This window comes from Micromys minutus (genome assembly GCF_963924665.1).
Source record: "Micromys minutus genome assembly, chromosome: 20".
NCBI classification, from domain to species: domain Eukaryota; kingdom Metazoa; phylum Chordata; class Mammalia; order Rodentia; family Muridae; genus Micromys; species Micromys minutus.
The window spans coordinates 48529820-48548132 of NC_137955.1; the positions used below are offsets into that span (position 1 = coordinate 48529820).

An 18313-nucleotide genomic window follows, 5' to 3' on the forward strand; every position below is an offset into this window, starting at 1 on the left:
TGTTTTTGTTTGTTTGTTTTTTACTGACAGGTGAATGCTTTCATAATGCACAAGAGAGTCTCTCTATGGGCACTCCATGTGCTGTTCACCCCGAAGTCCCACATAGGACAGATACCTCCAGCTACACCACATTGGAGCCTCCTCAGACACCCTCCTCCACCTCATGTGAGAACTGAAGGGTGCTCCTCTAACCCAGGAGACCTTCCAGAAAGCCTGTAATGAAGGCAACCAGCCGAAGAGTACCAGAGAGGAGAAAAGGAAGGGAGTCAAGGAGCCATACCTGGAGGCCATGTACATGTCTGGAGAGAAGGGTGTATGTCGTCCTGACTGCAGGGTTCTTTGTGGACACACACACTTCTCAACACACCCATTGAAATCCAGTTAAAAGGGTAGAGCATCCTCTGCCGTCGATTACAGACTGAGCACAGACAGGATTCCTGGATACTGCCCTCAACCCCCTGTAGCCCTGCTTCTCAACACAGTCCTCAGGGTCCCTGAGTGTAAGGAAAGGCCCTGCAGCATGGCGTGGGGACTAGTGAGGAAGATGATGGCTAGCAATCAATCTCCTGGCTACCCCAGAACTCAGAATAAGAACTCTACAACTGGTTCTAGGATGGGGATACATCTGATGAGCAACTTAGAAGTACTCCTCCAAGGGGTCCTCAGGCAGCCCTAGGTCAGCATCAAAGACCCCATGGCTCCCAAGAGGCAGCAGTCCCAGACCCCCCCTTGCCGTCACTGTTAGAATGTCACGGACCTCTCTGTTCTACAACAGAGAAAAGAAACAAAGCCCCATCCCCCAAGGACTTGGAAATCCTGAGTACCTTGCCTGGTTTCTTATTAAAGGTTAACTCAGCCTACCGTAGAGAACACTTCCTGGAGGTGAAAGGTCAGATAGCCAGCAACCTGGCAAGAGGGGTGCTCCTGCGTTCTGACAGTGGAACAAGGCTGCCCTCTCTCTTCTCTTGGGGACACTGTTTCCATAGGGGAGGGGAGGTAAAGGCTGTGAATGCCATCCCAGGGAGAACTTCCACCTGTGAGAGGAGCCATCGAACCTTACCAGCACAGCGTCCCCGAGCTACCTGTGACGCTGTCCACGTGCAACCACGGCTGTCTGTGTGGTTGCTGGCTCCATGCTCGGGCTGAGCTGGAATGTGGAGGTTTACAGAGGACAAAGTGGAGAAATCTGCTCTGAGACCATCACATTTCCAACCTTCCACTAGTTAGGAGGCAGACATAAAACCAGAATAAACAGGGCTTTGTCCCTCTGTGGACACTCCGGGTGTGTGAGTTGCCCCTTCCCGGACAAAGGGTCCAATTCCAGGCCATGATGCAGAGTACATGCCTTCGTTGGCCCAAATCAAGTAGTTCAGTATAAAATAGAAGTTAAAATGAAAGACAACTGGTTGAATGTTTGGTCTGCTAGCTTAAAACTGTGTGTGCTTCGTGGGCTGCTAGGAGCTTCATTCATGGGGTATTAACCCCCCACCCCCCACAAATCCAGAAGGAAGGTCAGGCAGGACTTTGAGTAAATGAAATTGTTCCCCCAACCTAGAGCGCCTCCTACAGCACCCATGAGCTTCATTCAGGTGCTTGTTATAAAACTCCGTTAAGACTGTGTTCAGCCTTCAGCTGAGAGCCCAGAGGGCCAGGAATAGGTTCCTTCTGCATGTAAATGTCCCATGTGTGCCAATGAGAGGGACTCCAGAGCCTCCCTGCCCTCCTCCTCCACCGAGTCACCCATGCAGCTACAGATTCAAGGCAGCCACACCTCCCAGCATCACATTCAAATCCTGCTGAGAATCAGTGTAGAAAACCGAGGTGTTGCCTCCTAAAACACTCCAGAAGGTGGAAATGAGAGCTTAGTGACCGTATCCTCAGCATTAGATCGGTCGTAGAAGCCACATACAGGAATAGCAACATGTGGAGGGAAAAGAAAAGTGCTCAGACCTTTCTTGGGTCCTGGGAATTATCAATAGGATTCCCATGGGGAGCTACAACTGGTGGGTTACTAGCAAGCAGGTATGAGTTCCGTGGCTCGCACACTTGAGAAAGGGCCTTGGTGGCATACACAATGTTCATGTCAGGGTGGGTTCAATATGGCTAGCCAAGAAGTGGGTGCCAGGAGGTAGCAGCATGAGGCAGAAGTCTGGATGACATACCTCGAAGGTCCACCTTCTAGCTAGAATGGACTCAGAAGCAACATGAAGATTGCATTCCTTTGGGTAGAAGCATTTACTGTGCATTTCCACAAGCTAAATGGAACTCAACACAGTACTAGGCCAGGCTGGCCAGTCGGTGAGTCCCGGGGACGCTGCTGCCTTCAAAGTCCCCAGCGTTTTTGCATGATGCTAGACATCGGCTCAGGTCCCCTATAGGATTGTTATGCACTTTATGACCTGCACCATCTCCCCAGCTCCCAGGCTCCTTCTCCAAGAGGCTCTCAACACAGTGTGCCTGAGCACGGGTGGGTGAAGAGCAAGTAGGTATCCATGGCGACCCTGAATATTACAGGGGAAGCCAGCACCCAGGTCTGCAATGCTGCTCTGAGGATCCCAGGCAGTGAGGGAGCTACCTGCGACTTTCAAAGATGGCGCTCAGTGACGAATACGGGAGAAAGCTAGAGGAACGCAGCCTGGCAAGGATGCATCGGAAACCCAAAGGGACAGCGGGAACACACAGGAACAGAAACTTCTATGTGGTGAAGAATGCAGTCAGGAGGCAACCAGTGGAGGCTGACAAAGGGGGATGCTAAAGGCCACCCCGCAAGAGGAAGTGGCTGCAAGGCTGACAGAGCAAGAGTGTGCTTGAAGACCCATTGAGTTGGCAGCCTGGGGAACATCTGTGCAGAAACTGTCCGTATGCTCAGAAGACAGGCCCAAGCCAGGAGTGCTCACAGAATCTGACCTGTGCTGGGAAGTCTGCGGAGAAAGCCCATAAAAGTGCTGCAAGGGTGGAGTCGGGCTGAGCAGAAGCACTGCACCGAGCTGCAGGGCCAGCTGGAGGCAGCGGAGAAGGGACGAGGACACCCAGCAAATGGTGGAGAGGAAGGCAGCCTCAAGAGGCAAGTGCTCCTTCGGGATATCAGGGCTAGGAGGCAAGCCTCACCAAATGGCGTACCCAAGCTGCTGCGGGAAGGGGAAGACCTGCCTGAAGAACAGAGGCCCAGAGCTGAAGGGCTCCCTCAGACTTACGGAGAGGACTGTCTGTCTGTCTGCATCTCAAGTAACTACAGCACAACTTCCCAAGTGATCAGCTGAGTGAGACTGGACCTGTGTCCCCAAAGCTGGGCAGGCAGGACGGCATCGGCCATGGGATGTCAGCCACAGCACCACAGAAGAGCAAGCTGACCGGCCCAAGGTAGAAATCAGAGCCCATGTTTAACGGGGTCAAAGCAAACTTTGCTGCAGATGTCTCCAGAGGGCAGCATCTGTCACTCTTTCAGCTTCAACCCAAACTGTCATCTGGTGACCGCACAACCAAGTATAGGCACAAGTAGCTTGAAGGGGCTCCATCTTAAAGCAATTGCTACCACCCGAAAAAGGGCTGTGTGCACGGTCAGGCCTCAGGAGATGATTCTTCACCAAGAAGAGACCCAGCAATGGAGCAAAGACTACTGTGTTGGAGTGGGTGAGTGTTTTGTTCCCAGGACGTGTGTATCCCACCGAACACACTCAATGGGCTAAGCCACAGTGTCCCGTCCCTTGGAGGCATGCTTACCAAACTCCCTAGACCATAAACAGAATAAGTCTGATAGTCACACAGCAGAGCAGGGTGTGCAACCCTCCACAAGTCTTCAGAGCACACGCATGCGGGGATGAGCCTCCTGCTGCAGACACAGTGGCACAGCCCCATGTTGTGGCAAAATGACCCATCACCGCCCTGGCCAGAGGGGTGACCTTAGGATCAGATATAACCCCAGCAAGCAGCTAATGCAGAAAACACACCATCCTTCAGAGGAAAGCAGCTACTCAACACAAAGCTGGTTTCTAAAGTTTATTAAAAATCAAAGAATAGAAAAACTTTACATAAAAATATGTCAATTTTAGTGTCCACATGGTTGTCCACACAGAAAATTGCAACATGATATCTTTTTGTCAAACTGTAGCATATGGCCACAGTGGCAGCCAGGCCAATTCATCTGGTCACCATTCCGGGGATGGACACACACCTGTGCCTGTGATGATACAACTTTAAAACGCACATCTGCGGGTCACTTGAATGGCCCCACGGTGGCCTTAATGCAGATACAGTCAATATTGCTAATGTGTAATTAGTACAGGCTATGGACCAGTGTTCATAAATATTCTTTAGCAACAGGCTTCACAATTTAAATAATTAAATATTCTGGATGATTCCAATCCTCATGAGCTGCAGACCCCATGTGCTACTCTGCTCTGGAATGTCTCCCAGAGTCAACAACCCCACACAGCAGCAGGAGGCAGACCCAGACAAACAGCTTGTCAACGGCGAGGTGTCCGTCACATTCAGACATCCATCCAGAATTCCCGCTGCTGCGTGTCCGTCAGATGCCACAGCACTCGGCTTCTTGTCTTGACATTCTGTATTAGTGCACTTAAGACCAACCTACCTGTAGTGTTTAGCAGGGCCAGAACCCCATTTCAGAAATGGAAGTCAGAGGGCCTATCAGTGCAAGCACTTCAGGACAACTGTGGTACTCCAGAGACTCAGGGTCAGGCGATGGATATATTCTTGTTCAAAAAAAGTAACAAAGACAGTGGTGGTTGTGGCAGAATACACTTGCATAGTACACCTGTATGCTTCTGACGCAGGCACCAGCCGCTCCTGGGCCCACACTGGGCTGTGCTCTCCTGTGATACATTAAAATACTCGCATGTGCCCTGAACAGCGGAGGTCCTTTTCAGACATTTGCTCTTAACAGAACGAGTGCATACCTATGCAGATTCCTCAACGGAATCAACGAAATTCCTTTCTCCACATTCCTAAATCTGGGTGCCATCGTCTGTAAAGATACTCACCAGGCTCATGACTAGACCACGTCACATGACGGCCCGAAGCACGCCCACAGTCAACGCTTTACCATTTATACGACGTGACAACCTCCTCTCCCCTTCCAGGTTTTTACTTCTGGCACTTCAAATGCTGGATTTGCTGTCTAGTTTTTAAAAACCCAAACCAAAATGTCAGAACTCGTGGTCAGAGCAGGACAACAGCCCAAGGCCTACAGTGAGGTTGCCAGGTGTGCACTGGCCTCACAGAACCGTCAGGATGACTTGGTTCCTTCACTGCATCTGACCAAAAGAAAAGACGTAAAAATAAAGCCCAAAGGCCCCTCCTCACGGTGTTCATGTCATGATGCTATCAGATAACCAGCCAATACGAGGAACCCAACTTAGAAAATGCAAATTGGGAAAGGATCTAAGCGTGTTTTAAAAAAAATTCCCTCCTCCCTTAAATATAACTTATGTGAAAATATGAAATTAAATAAAAAATATCTGAGTTATTGCACAAATCATAAGTTTTCAATATTTACATAGAAAAACAGTCCCAAATTTTCAAACAAGACATGAGGGCAGTAAAACAGCAGCCTGCCTGCTCCACCAAAAAGACATGGAGCAAGGCTTGGCATCTCTGCCTGTGACAGACACAATGAGAACCCAAATCGCCACCTAGCAGACGGGCTGCACAGCCGCACATCCAGTCCCTGACACCCCAGGCCTGCCCCGCTGGGCGGATGAAGACTTGTGGGCAGGCAGACGCACATCCACATGTAGTAAGGCTTCACAGATGAGCACAAGGAGCTGTTCTGTAAGAGGGATGCGGCCACCACACAAACATGCAGAGTGACCAGAGCTGGGCGGCACTCGGCAGCCCGTGGTGGAGGTGTTGGATGCTGGTCTCGGTTCCCCTGTGGTGCCCGAGGCCTGTGGGCAGTCTGGGGGAGGGAGCAGTCAGGGTCATTATCTGCTGAGACTCACAGGCAGGCTGTCCCTTGTGTGTGCGTGCTTTTTCCTCCTCCAGCCAGTGCGGTTGTACTGATGATGTCCTCGGTTGCCAACAGGAGGCCTCACAGCTCCATTGCCCACAGAACTGTAGCCACCACCCTGAGTGTGGTTGTGGGAACCTTTCATGGACAGTTTCATGCCATTGTGCTGCTGGAGAGAGAGAAAAAAAACAGGACTGGAGCACAGACCATGAGGTGAAAAGACACACACTGTCCCTTCACTTGGCTTCTAATCTGTTCTTCTTCATGAGAAGATCCCTGCAGGGTCAAGGACACCACAGGAAGACCTGCAGAGTCAACTATCCCGGGCCCATGGGGGCTCCCAGAGCCTGAGCACACGGGGAAGCTCTCTCTGGACTTCTCTAGCGAGCGGGGCCGCAGCACAGTAGCCAGCACTCACCTTGTGATAGAGATGAGGGCTAGACAGCGGGTTGGGGGATGCCGACGGAATGGCTGGGGAAGTTACGTTGTGAACGGCCTTCAAAGATGTGGTTCCATCGACACCAGCCGGTCTGCAAGGTACAGGGGCAACTCCGAGGGTCGGTGGAGGGATAGTAACCCTGGTCTAGAAGGAAGAGAGAAACATGAGCTTCCCACAGATGAAAAGCTTCACTGGCTGTGGGAAGGCCACTCTGAGTCTCTGCTCTGACCTAAGGACTACAAACACCTCATCTTCTCAAACAGCAACTGCATTACCAACTGATGCCAGTTCTCCAGACATCAAACCAAATTAAAAACAATTAGAGCCATTAAAAGAGCAACTGCCATTTTAGTCCCTAGAATGAGCCCCAAAGTGAACACCCCTCAAACCCTAGATGAACAGGAACACGTGGAAGGGTCAAAGGGGGCAGCTCTTTCTGGCCACCTCTTAGCTTCTGCACTATCTGTCCCAACCAAAGCAAAAGAAAGCTGTAAGAGCCATTCTCAGCCCGACAATGTCCATGCAGGCATCACGGTCTTCCCAACACTTGCAGCGCGTGTGCAGGAGGAGCTGACCCCTCACGGGAAAGCGCCACTGGGAGACCAGGGCTGCTGGAGAGGTAACCCTGGCTACCTTTGTTGAAAGCGCATGGTGGGGAGTCGGTACCAGCAATCTGCTCCAGGATATCCGCTCAAACCTCGGTGTCCAGACTCTCAGCCTGACTCACTCACACAGGGGATCCACACCCACACTTTCCTTGACACCACAGGTCCAAATCATCTCCGACAGGAAACTGAAGCCAGCCCTGCATCGGGCTCTGCAGACACTATCCTGAAGAGCGACACGGAGGCTCCAGAGTGGGAGGTGAGCCAGTGTCCTCTCCAGAAGGCAGTCGGGTTGAACTGGGGCAGAATTTAGCTTCAACAGATGCCTTGGGAAGTCCCACGTGTGCACTCCCTGAAGGTCTGTGGCCTGTGCCACACTGCTTGAGTGAATGGTGTCCTACGCTCACCGGCTTTAGTCATGTGCTTTAGCAGCTGTGTGGGAACGGATTGCAGCAGGGCCAAGAACCCAGGAAAGACATCCGCATGCTTCTGTCTGCTTTACACTCAACTCTCACCTCAAACGCGGCTGTCCTTTCAAGAGAGTAATGTACTGGTGTGTACAAACCCAAGTGATAAATAATCTGGGTGCATGCGCAACGTAAACTTTTATAAGACTGTTTTCTTTTGATTCATTGTAAAGAATATTTTAAAAGAGAACTGACTGACTAGCAGAGAGTCTAAGTCCACGCTGACACGCCAATCTGCACACCGAGGTTCTGGGAGACAGAAACCAAGTGTCTACATAGCCAGCACTGACTGCCCTGGACACTGCTGCATGCGGAGCACAGAGCTCCAGTCAGAGGCATGTGGTGTTGAAGAGCCACATCACAGTCAAGCCAAGTGTTCTACAGGAGACAAGCACCGGACCCTGCCGTCCTCAGGGAGCCCTGATCTAGAGGACGCTGGCCTGGGGAGAAGCCTGTACCTGATTGTTTGTTGTCATGATCAACGTTCTGGAAGCAGCAGGCTGGGGTTTACTGCTGGGCATTGGCAAGGCTGTGGGCAGGCTGGCCATCAGGGTGGTGGGTGCTTGCAGGCTGAACTGATAAACACTGGGTGTGGTGCAGGGCGGTGTGTCTGAGTCCTAGAACGCAGCACAGAAGCAAGGAGAGCTGTAAGCACAGGGCTTCTGAGGCCTGAGACGGACACCTTCAGAAAGGAAGCTAGGAAAGGTCACTAAAGCAAACCTCCCCCCTTCCTCAGTCACTTCAGAACAGAGAAAGATTAAGCTACAGGAAATACAGATGAGACTTGGGGACTTAACTTGTAAATCTCTAAACCAATTTAAAAAAAAAAAAAAAAAACACTCAAAAAAGTCCACAGTTTGGCTGAGTGCTATTACTACCTTGGCCAATGGGTCATATGAGCAACACAGCCTAGGGCTCTTAAAGCCTGTGCCAAAGAACATGGAACAGAAAACCCCACACCCACACTCACTGCCCCCATCCCCCCCACAGACACACACACAGACACACACACACACACACACACACAGACACACACACACACACACAGACACACACACACAGACACACACACAGACACACACACACACACACACACACACACACACCAGCAGGGACTGAGGTGGAGGAGTAGGTCTTGAACCCCCATTATTGACAACAAGGACAGTGACCACCCCATGAGGAAGACGACAGTCAAGAGCAAAAGCCCACTTACGATGTCACTGCCAGAAAGCGAGGACACAGAAGAAGCAGAGGAGCCTGAAGACAGCAGCTGGGGACTGGACAGGGACAGAGTGAGGCGCTGGCTGTAAGGGGAGCTGGGCTCCCGGCTCTGCATCTGCTCCCCGTTGCACGTGGTGATCCGCTCCTTTATCTTAATCCTGTTGTCTGGGGGCAGGAGAACAAAGTCCCGGTTAGTGATTAGTGCAATGTGCCTGATGCACAAGGTTGCTGAGCTCTGAACAAACCTCACATCTGAATTAATCTTCCTTTAAATGTGTATCAAACTAGTTGTCAGAAAACACTGAAATTTGTCCAATGCTGTGAAAGTCTTAATCTGCAGCTGTGATAAACTATAAACATAAAGCAAGTATTTCCAATATCAATGTAGAATGTAGAATTCTGAAACACACACACTGGATTTCTAAGACCTGGAACAAAACTATAGGCACCTCAGTGATTTCTTACCATGTGTGTTGGACTGTGCCGTAGTTTAATCAAATGCAACATTAGCAATACTTCCATCTGCTCCTCCCCCTCCTTTACCTCAGCTACAACTTTCTATAGAGTCCAGAGCTTACAGAATAGACGGCCTATAGAAACAGTAGAAAAGGAGCTACTTCCACAGCTTGAACACCCTACAAGAGGGTAAGAGGTGCTTCTGTGCTCTGGCACAGAGGGCCAAGCCTCACACTGTCAGTCTCTCACCTAGGTCTGGGGACGGGAGGATTCTGCTACCCCACTTTTCTTTGATCCACCTCCGGTAGTCGATCACTTCCTGGGTGACTTTGATGATTCTTCCTAAAGTACTGGAGAGAACAAGGTTGGACATAAACAAGGTGTCGGATGTGAGGCTTGTTAAGGAGAAGAGAAAGCACACATTCTGACATGTTTACATTCATGTGTACCATGAGATCATGGTACAGACAAAAGTAGGTTCACTGTGTAGAAGGCATTAACCAAGATCTTTACAAATTATGATGGTTCAATCCAGTTCAGGAGAGCCCAGACTCCCAGGCACAAGGGCCATGACGTCCCGACGTCTTGCTTCCCACTGCAGAGGGGAGGAGTTACCCAAGAACCCATCACAGGGTAGGGGCTGCCCTACAGCCCGCCCCCAACAGACATCCACACACTGCTGATAGCTGTGTGTTCAGCCCGTTTCTCCCCTTCTGTTGTCTCCTCTTGCTCCCCATGCCCACACACTACAGCAGCTAGGCTGGAGGTGGAGATCAATACGTCTGACTACCAATGAAGTAGATACTGCAGACTATCCTCAAGTGTAAACTAAAGACAGCCAAACAGTGCAGAGGGCAGAGCAGGGCGTTCAGATCTGAGCCCACTCCCAACCTCAGCATGCACGCCTGAGCAAGGCTTTCAAAGTCAGTCTGCCCTCATACAGAACTCCCCAAGTAAATACCACTCCATTAGGAAATGCTTGGCCCTCAGCCTTGGGCTACCCAAGAGCCATCCTGATTCCCCGAGAAGCTTTCCTTACCATCAAGGTCCACTCAGGTATGACAGTGTACCCATCCATGTCACAGGGACACATGATGAGAAAAAGTGCACAGGAAAGGAGCCCAGAGCCCAGGCACAAGAGCCATCCATTACCTTTCAGAATCCCTGTTGGGGTAAGACCTGGCGAGCGGTGACACGGCGTGGCTGAGTACAATGTACGCATAGTCAAACACCTGCTTCACCTGCATGGCCCCATAGGAGCTCCGCCCAACATCGTTCCCTGCAACACAAAGTACTGTGAATAGAGGCTCACCACTAAATGCCTCCCAACCACAGCAGCTCAAGCAACAGCCATGTAAACACAGCACGGAGCTGCCGCCGACTGCAGTGTACAGCTGCTGGTGTGTAAGTGCATACAGGCTCAGTGTGCTTCAGACTGTACAGCGCTCTTCTGTGACCCGTCCACTCCTAACCAGGCAAAGATGGAAATGGCCCAGTCGCAGCTGCCTTACAGCTCATGGAGTCTGCTAAGTCCCCAGCTAGCAGAAAAGAAAGGGGAAAAATAAAAAGGAAGCCCACAGGAAATCCAGAATACCCGACACATCAACCAGCAGTGTGGACTTGGCATGATCAATACCATGCTAAGCCCTGCCCGTGGCTCACAGTGTGAGGGGGCCGTTCAACCTGAACACAGCATCAGAACAGGAAGAAAGCCCTTTAAAGGAAGAATGCTATAGATACAAACTCGGAGCAAAGCAAATGAAGCTAGCACTAGCATCAAGAGGAACTTTAGTACTCAGTCACACCAGGTATACTATCTTCCTAGGCACAGTTGCAGTCCAGGAGTAATGCAGGCACACTGAAATAGAACCTGAAGACATGGGGCACTCGAGTGGGTGACACACTGTTAGGATGTCCCCAGGAAAACCCCAGCTCCCCATCTGTGGGACCTGTCAGGCCACTTACAGACTAAACTGCGCACATTTTCCTTCAATGGATTTTTAAAAAAATCAGTCTCACCCTGAACAGTTTAAAATGACGATGACTTTGAGGGTAGTAGATAACAACGACAGGAGCAGAATAATAAAGGAGCAACTACAAACGCAAGCACAAACTACGACCTGTGAGCAGTGTGGCCAGCTCAGGAGACCTCGGCTGCACCGCACAGGTCCACGAGAGAAGAGCAAAGCAGAGGGCGTCTGTGGCCACTGCCCACCCTGAGCCTATCACCCAAGACAGGCTCAAGAGGCACGTGCGGAGCTGAAGAGCAAGCACCAGGGGATTGTGACTACACACCAATGTGCAGCAGTTATCAGGGACTTAAAGACCAACTGTTGCCACAGTGAGACAAGTACCTTTACGTGTGCTAACGGAGTGGGGCTGGAGTCCTAGCTCAGCCCCTACATAACGCAAGAGCAACGGTCACTATGACACAGGAAAGCCGTGGGGAAACACCTGCAGGAGACCCTGTACTTTACTCACTGGCCCGTGCTTCTTTCCAGAACTGATTGTCTTCTGTGAGGATCCCCCAATTAGCGTTTCCTAGTTCCGATATTTACGGAATGTAAACATTTTAAAATGCAGTAAACTAGTCAGAATCAGGACTCCTGAAAGTGTCTCCAGTAAGGTCTGCGGGTACAGAAAAGCCAGCACTGTGCTCCCAGCCAGAGGGACAAGCTCACCAGGCAGCAGGGGGTCCTCAATGCACAGCATCGACGGCCGGTACCCACTGGTCATGGCTTTCATAATCTCTTCTTTGGCGATATAGGCACCTCCTTCTTTTATTCTAATACCAGTTTTCAAGTAATTAAAATTCCTTCCATAAAGTTCAAAAAATTCTACAAGCAGCATTCCCAGGTTTTCATCAGCTCTCCGGGCATCGATTCTTGGATGTAACTGTAAAGGCAAGAGAGCCACAGGTCTATGAATTCACGCTACACTCCAAAGACACTCGCCCAGCAGCCTCTGCAGGGGCCCACTGAGAGGCCCCACTCCATATCACCTGAGAAAACACAGACATAGACGGCCTGTCGGTGGGAGTTTGAAAGAAGACATCTTGGCATCCATTCAGACCATGACAGCCTAGTCACCTTCATGCTGCCAGGGCAAGCTCTCCACACTGTACCACTGGAGTTCACATTACTGTCAGCCAGTAGGTGGCAGGATGAGACAGCAGTTCACACATCATGTGGACCAGGATATGAGTGCTGAGCTAACTCACCGGAACTCACTTCCTGCTTTCACACACCGCTGTCTCAGGGCTGCACTACAGAAGGAGCCTGAGCGCGCCTCTTACCTAAGCGCCCAAGAGTAGCATGTGGCTCATCACTTCCGTGGTCCCACAGAGGACTCTGTCCTTTGCACAACTCTATATGGTGATGGTCAAGCCTCCCCAGTATCCAAGTCCTGGTAGCCCAGGGCTGAAGCATGAACATGGCCCCCAGGAACGATCTGCTCTCTTCCAAAGAACAGGGCGGTCCTTTTGCCAAGCCTTTATGTCCTTGCTTTTGAGCCAAATCAAATACTCAGGACAGCCCAGAACAGGGCCTGGCCTTCTTCCCTCAGGCAGCTGTGAGATAAGCAGGATGCTGCAGCAGGTCCAGCCTGAGGCGGTGGTCTCCAGCACAGACATGGACGGAAAAAGGCTGTCCTATCTATGTAGCCATGTGAGGACCCCGGTAACTGCACACCAGGAAGCCTTGGAAAACCCACTCAAGATAGAACACAGTACCTCAAGTCAGGGGTACTCAAGATATAAAAAGAGGGTCCTTTAGCTAACAGTAATGTCACCCACTGTGGTGTGCTGTGAGGTGGCACTGGGGGTAGGCTGCATGAAGCTCACTGCTCAGCACTGTAAGCCTCTCCACTGTCACACCTACGGATCAATGCTTCAGGGCCAACAAGTCTGCGTCAAAGCTCTGACACACACGGTCCCAGCTGTAGTCTGACTGCAGGCTAGCAGTGCCACTGAATAACAAACCCTCAGCAAGCACACACAAAGGAGAACCAGTGGCGCTCATGGGAATACACACACACTTTCAGTGATGACATGAGGACATACACTGGGTGACTCAAACACACAGGCAAACGTTTTCTCCAGCACATATAATGCAATAAAACCTATGATGACGTAGGAACTACTGTGTCCATGAGTCAGCAGGTGTAAGAGCTCACATCTCTAATCTCAGCACTGAAGCCTCAGACAGAATAACTGCTACTAGTTCAAGGCCAGCCTGGGCTACAAAGTGACTTCCAGGTCAGTATGACTTATAAGTGAGAGATTCTGGCTCAAAACCACGAACCAACCACCTAACCAGCAAGGACAGGAGTCACTCACAAAAACAGAGACGCCGCCGAATGTAAGACCATCAGTCATAGACGGCGTGCCAGGCAGAGCGGCTCACATCTCAACACCAGGGAACTGAGTCAAGAGGACGGCCACAGGTCCAAGGCTGGCCTGGACTACACAGTCCGTTCCAGGCCATAAACTAGAGCGACTATCTCAAAAACGGGAAAAAAAATGAAAACTTTCCATCTCATCCCCATGTTTGCCCGTCATTCTCAGATTATGTGGAATAAATCACAGACAAGCACTAGTGGAAAAGACTCTTTATAATCTATATGGGGATAAGCCAATGCCTGCTCTCCTGCTCCAAACAACCCACACGCCTCAACATAGTAAGTCTGAGCTTCCTGAAGCAGACAGGCATCACCTAACATCTGAAAACTGCACCGAGAGAACCCAAGAGAGTGCTGTGACAAGAAGCAGGAAAGGGAGCCCCCTCAGCTCTTCTGCCAAGAGCACAGTACTTACCTGCAGAAAGCTGATGGCCATCAAGATGAGGCTGTAGGAGCTGATCCCGCCGGTGAAGACTTCATTCAGGTCCCTCTGCAGAAGGAACTGTTTCAACACTAAAATCAAGTATGGCAGTAGCGAGTACTTCTGTAAACCCAAGAAGAAACATACAGGTCAGCTGATACACTTCTTTTATTTTGTTTTAATTATGTCTGCATGGATACCTACAGGCCAGAAGAGGGCACCAGATGGCACTATAGATTGTTATAAGCCACCATTTGCTTGCTGGGAATTGAACTGAGAAGACCACTCCCTCAGTGCTCTTAACCTGAGATCTCTCCAGCCCCCAGAGTTGATTGCTTTCAAAGGGACTCTAGACAAGCCTCCTGTGAGTGCTCCAACATAAGCAGTCAGTCACTCAGAGTCAATCAGAAAACAACCACGCACTTCTCGGTGCTACCAACAGAACCTGGAAATGCACCGTCTGTACTGCTACCAATGAGCCATTCTTTTTTTTTTTTTTTTTTTCACCATGAGTGGCAATTTAATATAAGAAGAAGTTGAGTATTTGTAGACTCAGAAAATAACAACTGCATTCACTTCTTCAAAGTTATTTGTTGGGTAATTTCTCTTGGACTTGGTAATTTTCTGACTATAAGTTAGTACTGTTCTTTCTTATATATGGTCTGATAATTCAGACACACTGTTATTATTAGACATCTGGAATTATATACAGCGTTAAATAATTTCAAAGTAGTTATTTTGCCAATGAGCCATTCTTGAGAAAATGAGTAACAAGGTCTCACACCCCTGTCCTTCCTGGGGACCTGCAACAACAGTACCTTCATGTAATTCTTGATGAACTCTGCCGCCCGAACACCAGTCTCCATGTTAAAGCTGATGTCGACTTTAACTTCAGTCTCCTGATCTGTGAGCTTTATGATGGGCACCTGTGAGGACGGAGTTGAAAGACTGCTGTGACATCACTGTCACTTCACAGAAGGGAACTGGCGGTCATGAATGTCAGTTCTAAAGAGAAGGGCTCTGTCAGTTCATCTCAGAGGTCACTAGAGGCCACACCATGTCCATGACCTGTCCTCTACTAGCAGGGTCCCACTCTAATCTCCTGAGGGCTAACAAGTGGGACAGCAAGAGGGAACTTGGAGCCTGAGGAAGAGACTCGAGTCGGAGGCGTGACCTGCATATGCACCCTACAAAGCCTCACCACACGTGCCCGAAGGTGAGCCCCACTTCTGCTCTGTAAACCAGAGGGAAGGGTTTCACACACTGAGAAACACACAGCAGCACTGCCATCCTCTGGAGCAGCTGGTGCAAAGACAGGCTTTACCACACACAAACGCCTTGCACTTCAAGATGCAGATCCATGGATATCATCAGAAGATGCTCGACAGAGAGCACACACCCCCAGCAGCTGGGATGGGACATCTTCAAGTGACTGAGGACAAGGTACACAGTTCTCAACATGCTGGAGCAGGAAGACCAGGAGGACTAAGCGGTTACACCCAACATTCCTCAACTGCTGTCTACATCTTGAAAAGTTCAAGAACTCAGGAACCTCAGGCCTCCCATAAGTTCGCCTACATCTAAATGCCAATACCAACAGCAAGTTCCGACCTGCCTTCCTCCCTGTCAAAGGGCCTCATTTCACTAACTGCATGCACAAGCCTGCATGCTCAGAGTGGCTAAGACAGCTGCACTTCTCCCTGGAGGAGAAATTAAACACAAAAATAATAAACACGGCAGAGATGGACCACAGCAGGACCCCGGACCGTCACAGCAAGATGTCACCTCTGCCCAGGTATTTAGTGGAGCTCAATACCTTTCCCTTGCTACTTACTACTCATGGTGGGTGTTTCCTCCTGTGCCTGCCAGTCAGTTGGAGGACCGAGTGCAACATGACCTTCTGCATCTTACCCAAGGCTCATGTCTAAGCAGAGTTCAGGGGGATAAAAGGCAGATGGGAGCCAGGCCTAGAGGGCCTGCTGGGAAGGGACAGGACCATACAGATACTTTGTGAAGATCCACAGTGGGCATGCTTACATCTAAACACTCACCCACCCTGGGCAAAAGTACCAACAGAACTTGTAGCCACTGGATTGAAACTCACACATTCCTCAAAAAACCCTACAGATGAGGTAACATACCAATTCAAAACTGAAACATCAGCCTGAGGTAGCAGAGCTGGTAACCGGCACACACCAGGACCATGGGCTGAGATCATAAGCCGTCTAACCTGAACCACTGTGACGAACCCTCCCAGGAACTTCTCAGAAGCAATCTCATCTTCCAGCTTCCCAAGACAGCACCTTCCCTATGTAGACACAGGTCTGGGCAACAATGGGAACTCTAGGTTTTCCTCCGTCGGTGTAGGTTAGCATTCTGTCTTTCACACACAAACCAACAACAACACAGCCACATGGACCCCTAAGCTGCACAAAAGGCAGCACTTAGTGACCCTCATCCTGTCATACTCCATGGACATACGGACACAAGTCTGTCTTTTAGGGCCAAGAGTAAAGATCTCACAATGAAAACAAGTCCACTTTTCACCAAACAGGTTCTCATCTGGTGAACCATGAAGATGGCAGCTGGTATGGTTATACCACAAGAGGGCAATCTTCAAATACACCCAGTAACCACAGTGAGGAAAACCAGAGGGGCCTCGCATTCAGGTGAAGGTGTCAGGCCCCCAGTACTCACTGTAGCTTTGTCAAGAACTTTGATGGAGCATGGCTCAGCCACGTTGTGCTTCCGAAGGGCTTGTTCCAACAACTGTAATGGAGGACGTTCCCATTTTCCAAAGACAACCAGGTCTATGTCACTGGACAGAAGAGAGGTGAGGTGTGGATCAGTCATAACACACCTCACCAGGAGGTGGCCGCCATTGGAGGCAAGCACCAGGGCATGTTGGCCCACGTGCTCTATATCCACAAGGTCCCATTAAGCACCTAAACCCTGGGCACTAAATGCAGCTCTGGAGTCATGGAAGTAGGCAAAGCCAGAGTGAAAAGGTGCTCAGAGTCCTAGGAGCCAGCAGGTGAAATGCATAAACCATTTTCCCTGCTCTCTATACCATCGTCACGGGCTCTTGCTTCATGCCTGGAGATCCCTGAAGACTTTTAATCTACTTGGCTTCTAGAGCCCTTGCCCACGCCAGCCCGAGTCCCGACTTCATAGCCAAATGCTATGCTAGCAAGCTAGCTCCTAATGCTAGCCAGGAGATAAAACAAAAACACATACATATGACGCACATGAAAATATGAACCCAGGAGATAATTTTACTATGTAAACCTGACACTTCTACAGAAAGATCTTCACGAAATACTGTTCTAGCAGAACTGTTCTTGAATATTTATTAACACTTTCTATTCACTACCACAACCCCAAAGACTCCCACTGAAATGTGGCCTCCAACCAATAGCACAAGCCTTTCTACTGCCTGAGGTGAGTAAGCTCTGGGACAATGTCTTCATAAATGGATCAAGACCACTGCTACAGGGGTGGGTTTGTTATAAAAAGGAAAGTTTGACCCAGTTATAGCCTCTGAATCTCAGACTTTTCAGTCCCCAGAACTGAGAGCCAAACAAGCTCCTACAGTTTACAGTCCAGCCCGTGGCCCTGTCTCATAGTAAGTAAGCAGTCCCCATTCACTTTCTGTCTCTAATGCCCAACATTTCTGTAAGAAATTAAATGCAAGAAGAATGCCAAGCGAACAATCTGCTGCCTTAATACTACACTAATAAATTTTACTTTCTGCTTATTTCCCCTGTGCTCAGAAGCCTCAGAAGCACAAAGATGCTGCCACTCCATAAACTCAACACCCGAGTGCACCGTCCTCAGCATTGACACTCACCTTGTTGGAAGATAGAGGCCTGTACTGAAGCTGCCAAATATCTGCACCTGAAAGAGGAATCCACAGGTCAAGTCAACACGTTCCCATCCAGCCTTGGAAACAGGAGGACAAACAAAACCACTTGGACATGAGGGGAAGGAGCAGGAGATGCTGCAACTAACCAGAAAATTCTTTGTACAGTTCCATAAGAATCCAGGCAGGTGATTGGCTACCTGGTCAGCTGACAGCGCCTGCACCAAGGACTACAAAGAAGCTAGCACCTGGTCTCCACAGATCCGCACTCACGTGAGCGTGCCGTTCCGGAAACACTTGTGTTCCTTATGTTTTGAGACAGTCTCTCTAGGTAGCCCACTCCAATCTCAAACTCGCACCTTCGGGTGCCAAAGGCATGTGCCGCCATTTCTAATGAGTAAACATGTTCCATGCTGGGAGCTGCAGTGACTGCAAGTGTGGGTGGAGCAGGAGGGAGATTTCTAACCTCCATGTGA

General features: G+C 50.0%; 1 protein-coding gene across 1 annotated transcript in view; it reads right to left on the reverse strand.

The window, feature by feature from the left end:
* Positions 1-4056: 4056 nt before the first annotated feature.
* TENT4A (terminal nucleotidyltransferase 4A) overlaps positions 4057-18313 on the reverse strand; it is a gene marked incomplete at its 5' end in the record, with an annotated part of 31592 nt that continues 17335 nt past the window's right edge. Inside the window, 11 exons of the mRNA XM_080933880.1 lie at positions 4057-6137; positions 6387-6551; positions 7938-8096; positions 8693-8865; positions 9406-9506; positions 10309-10435; positions 11838-12051; positions 13970-14098; positions 14794-14901; positions 16673-16793; positions 17826-17872. Of these exons, the coding sequence (XP_080790006.1) occupies positions 5943-6137; positions 6387-6551; positions 7938-8096; positions 8693-8865; positions 9406-9506; positions 10309-10435; positions 11838-12051; positions 13970-14098; positions 14794-14901; positions 16673-16793; positions 17826-17872 (1539 nt within the window). The 3' untranslated portion in view covers positions 4057-5942. The remainder of the gene's footprint in view (positions 6138-6386; positions 6552-7937; positions 8097-8692; positions 8866-9405; positions 9507-10308; positions 10436-11837; positions 12052-13969; positions 14099-14793; positions 14902-16672; positions 16794-17825; positions 17873-18313) is intronic.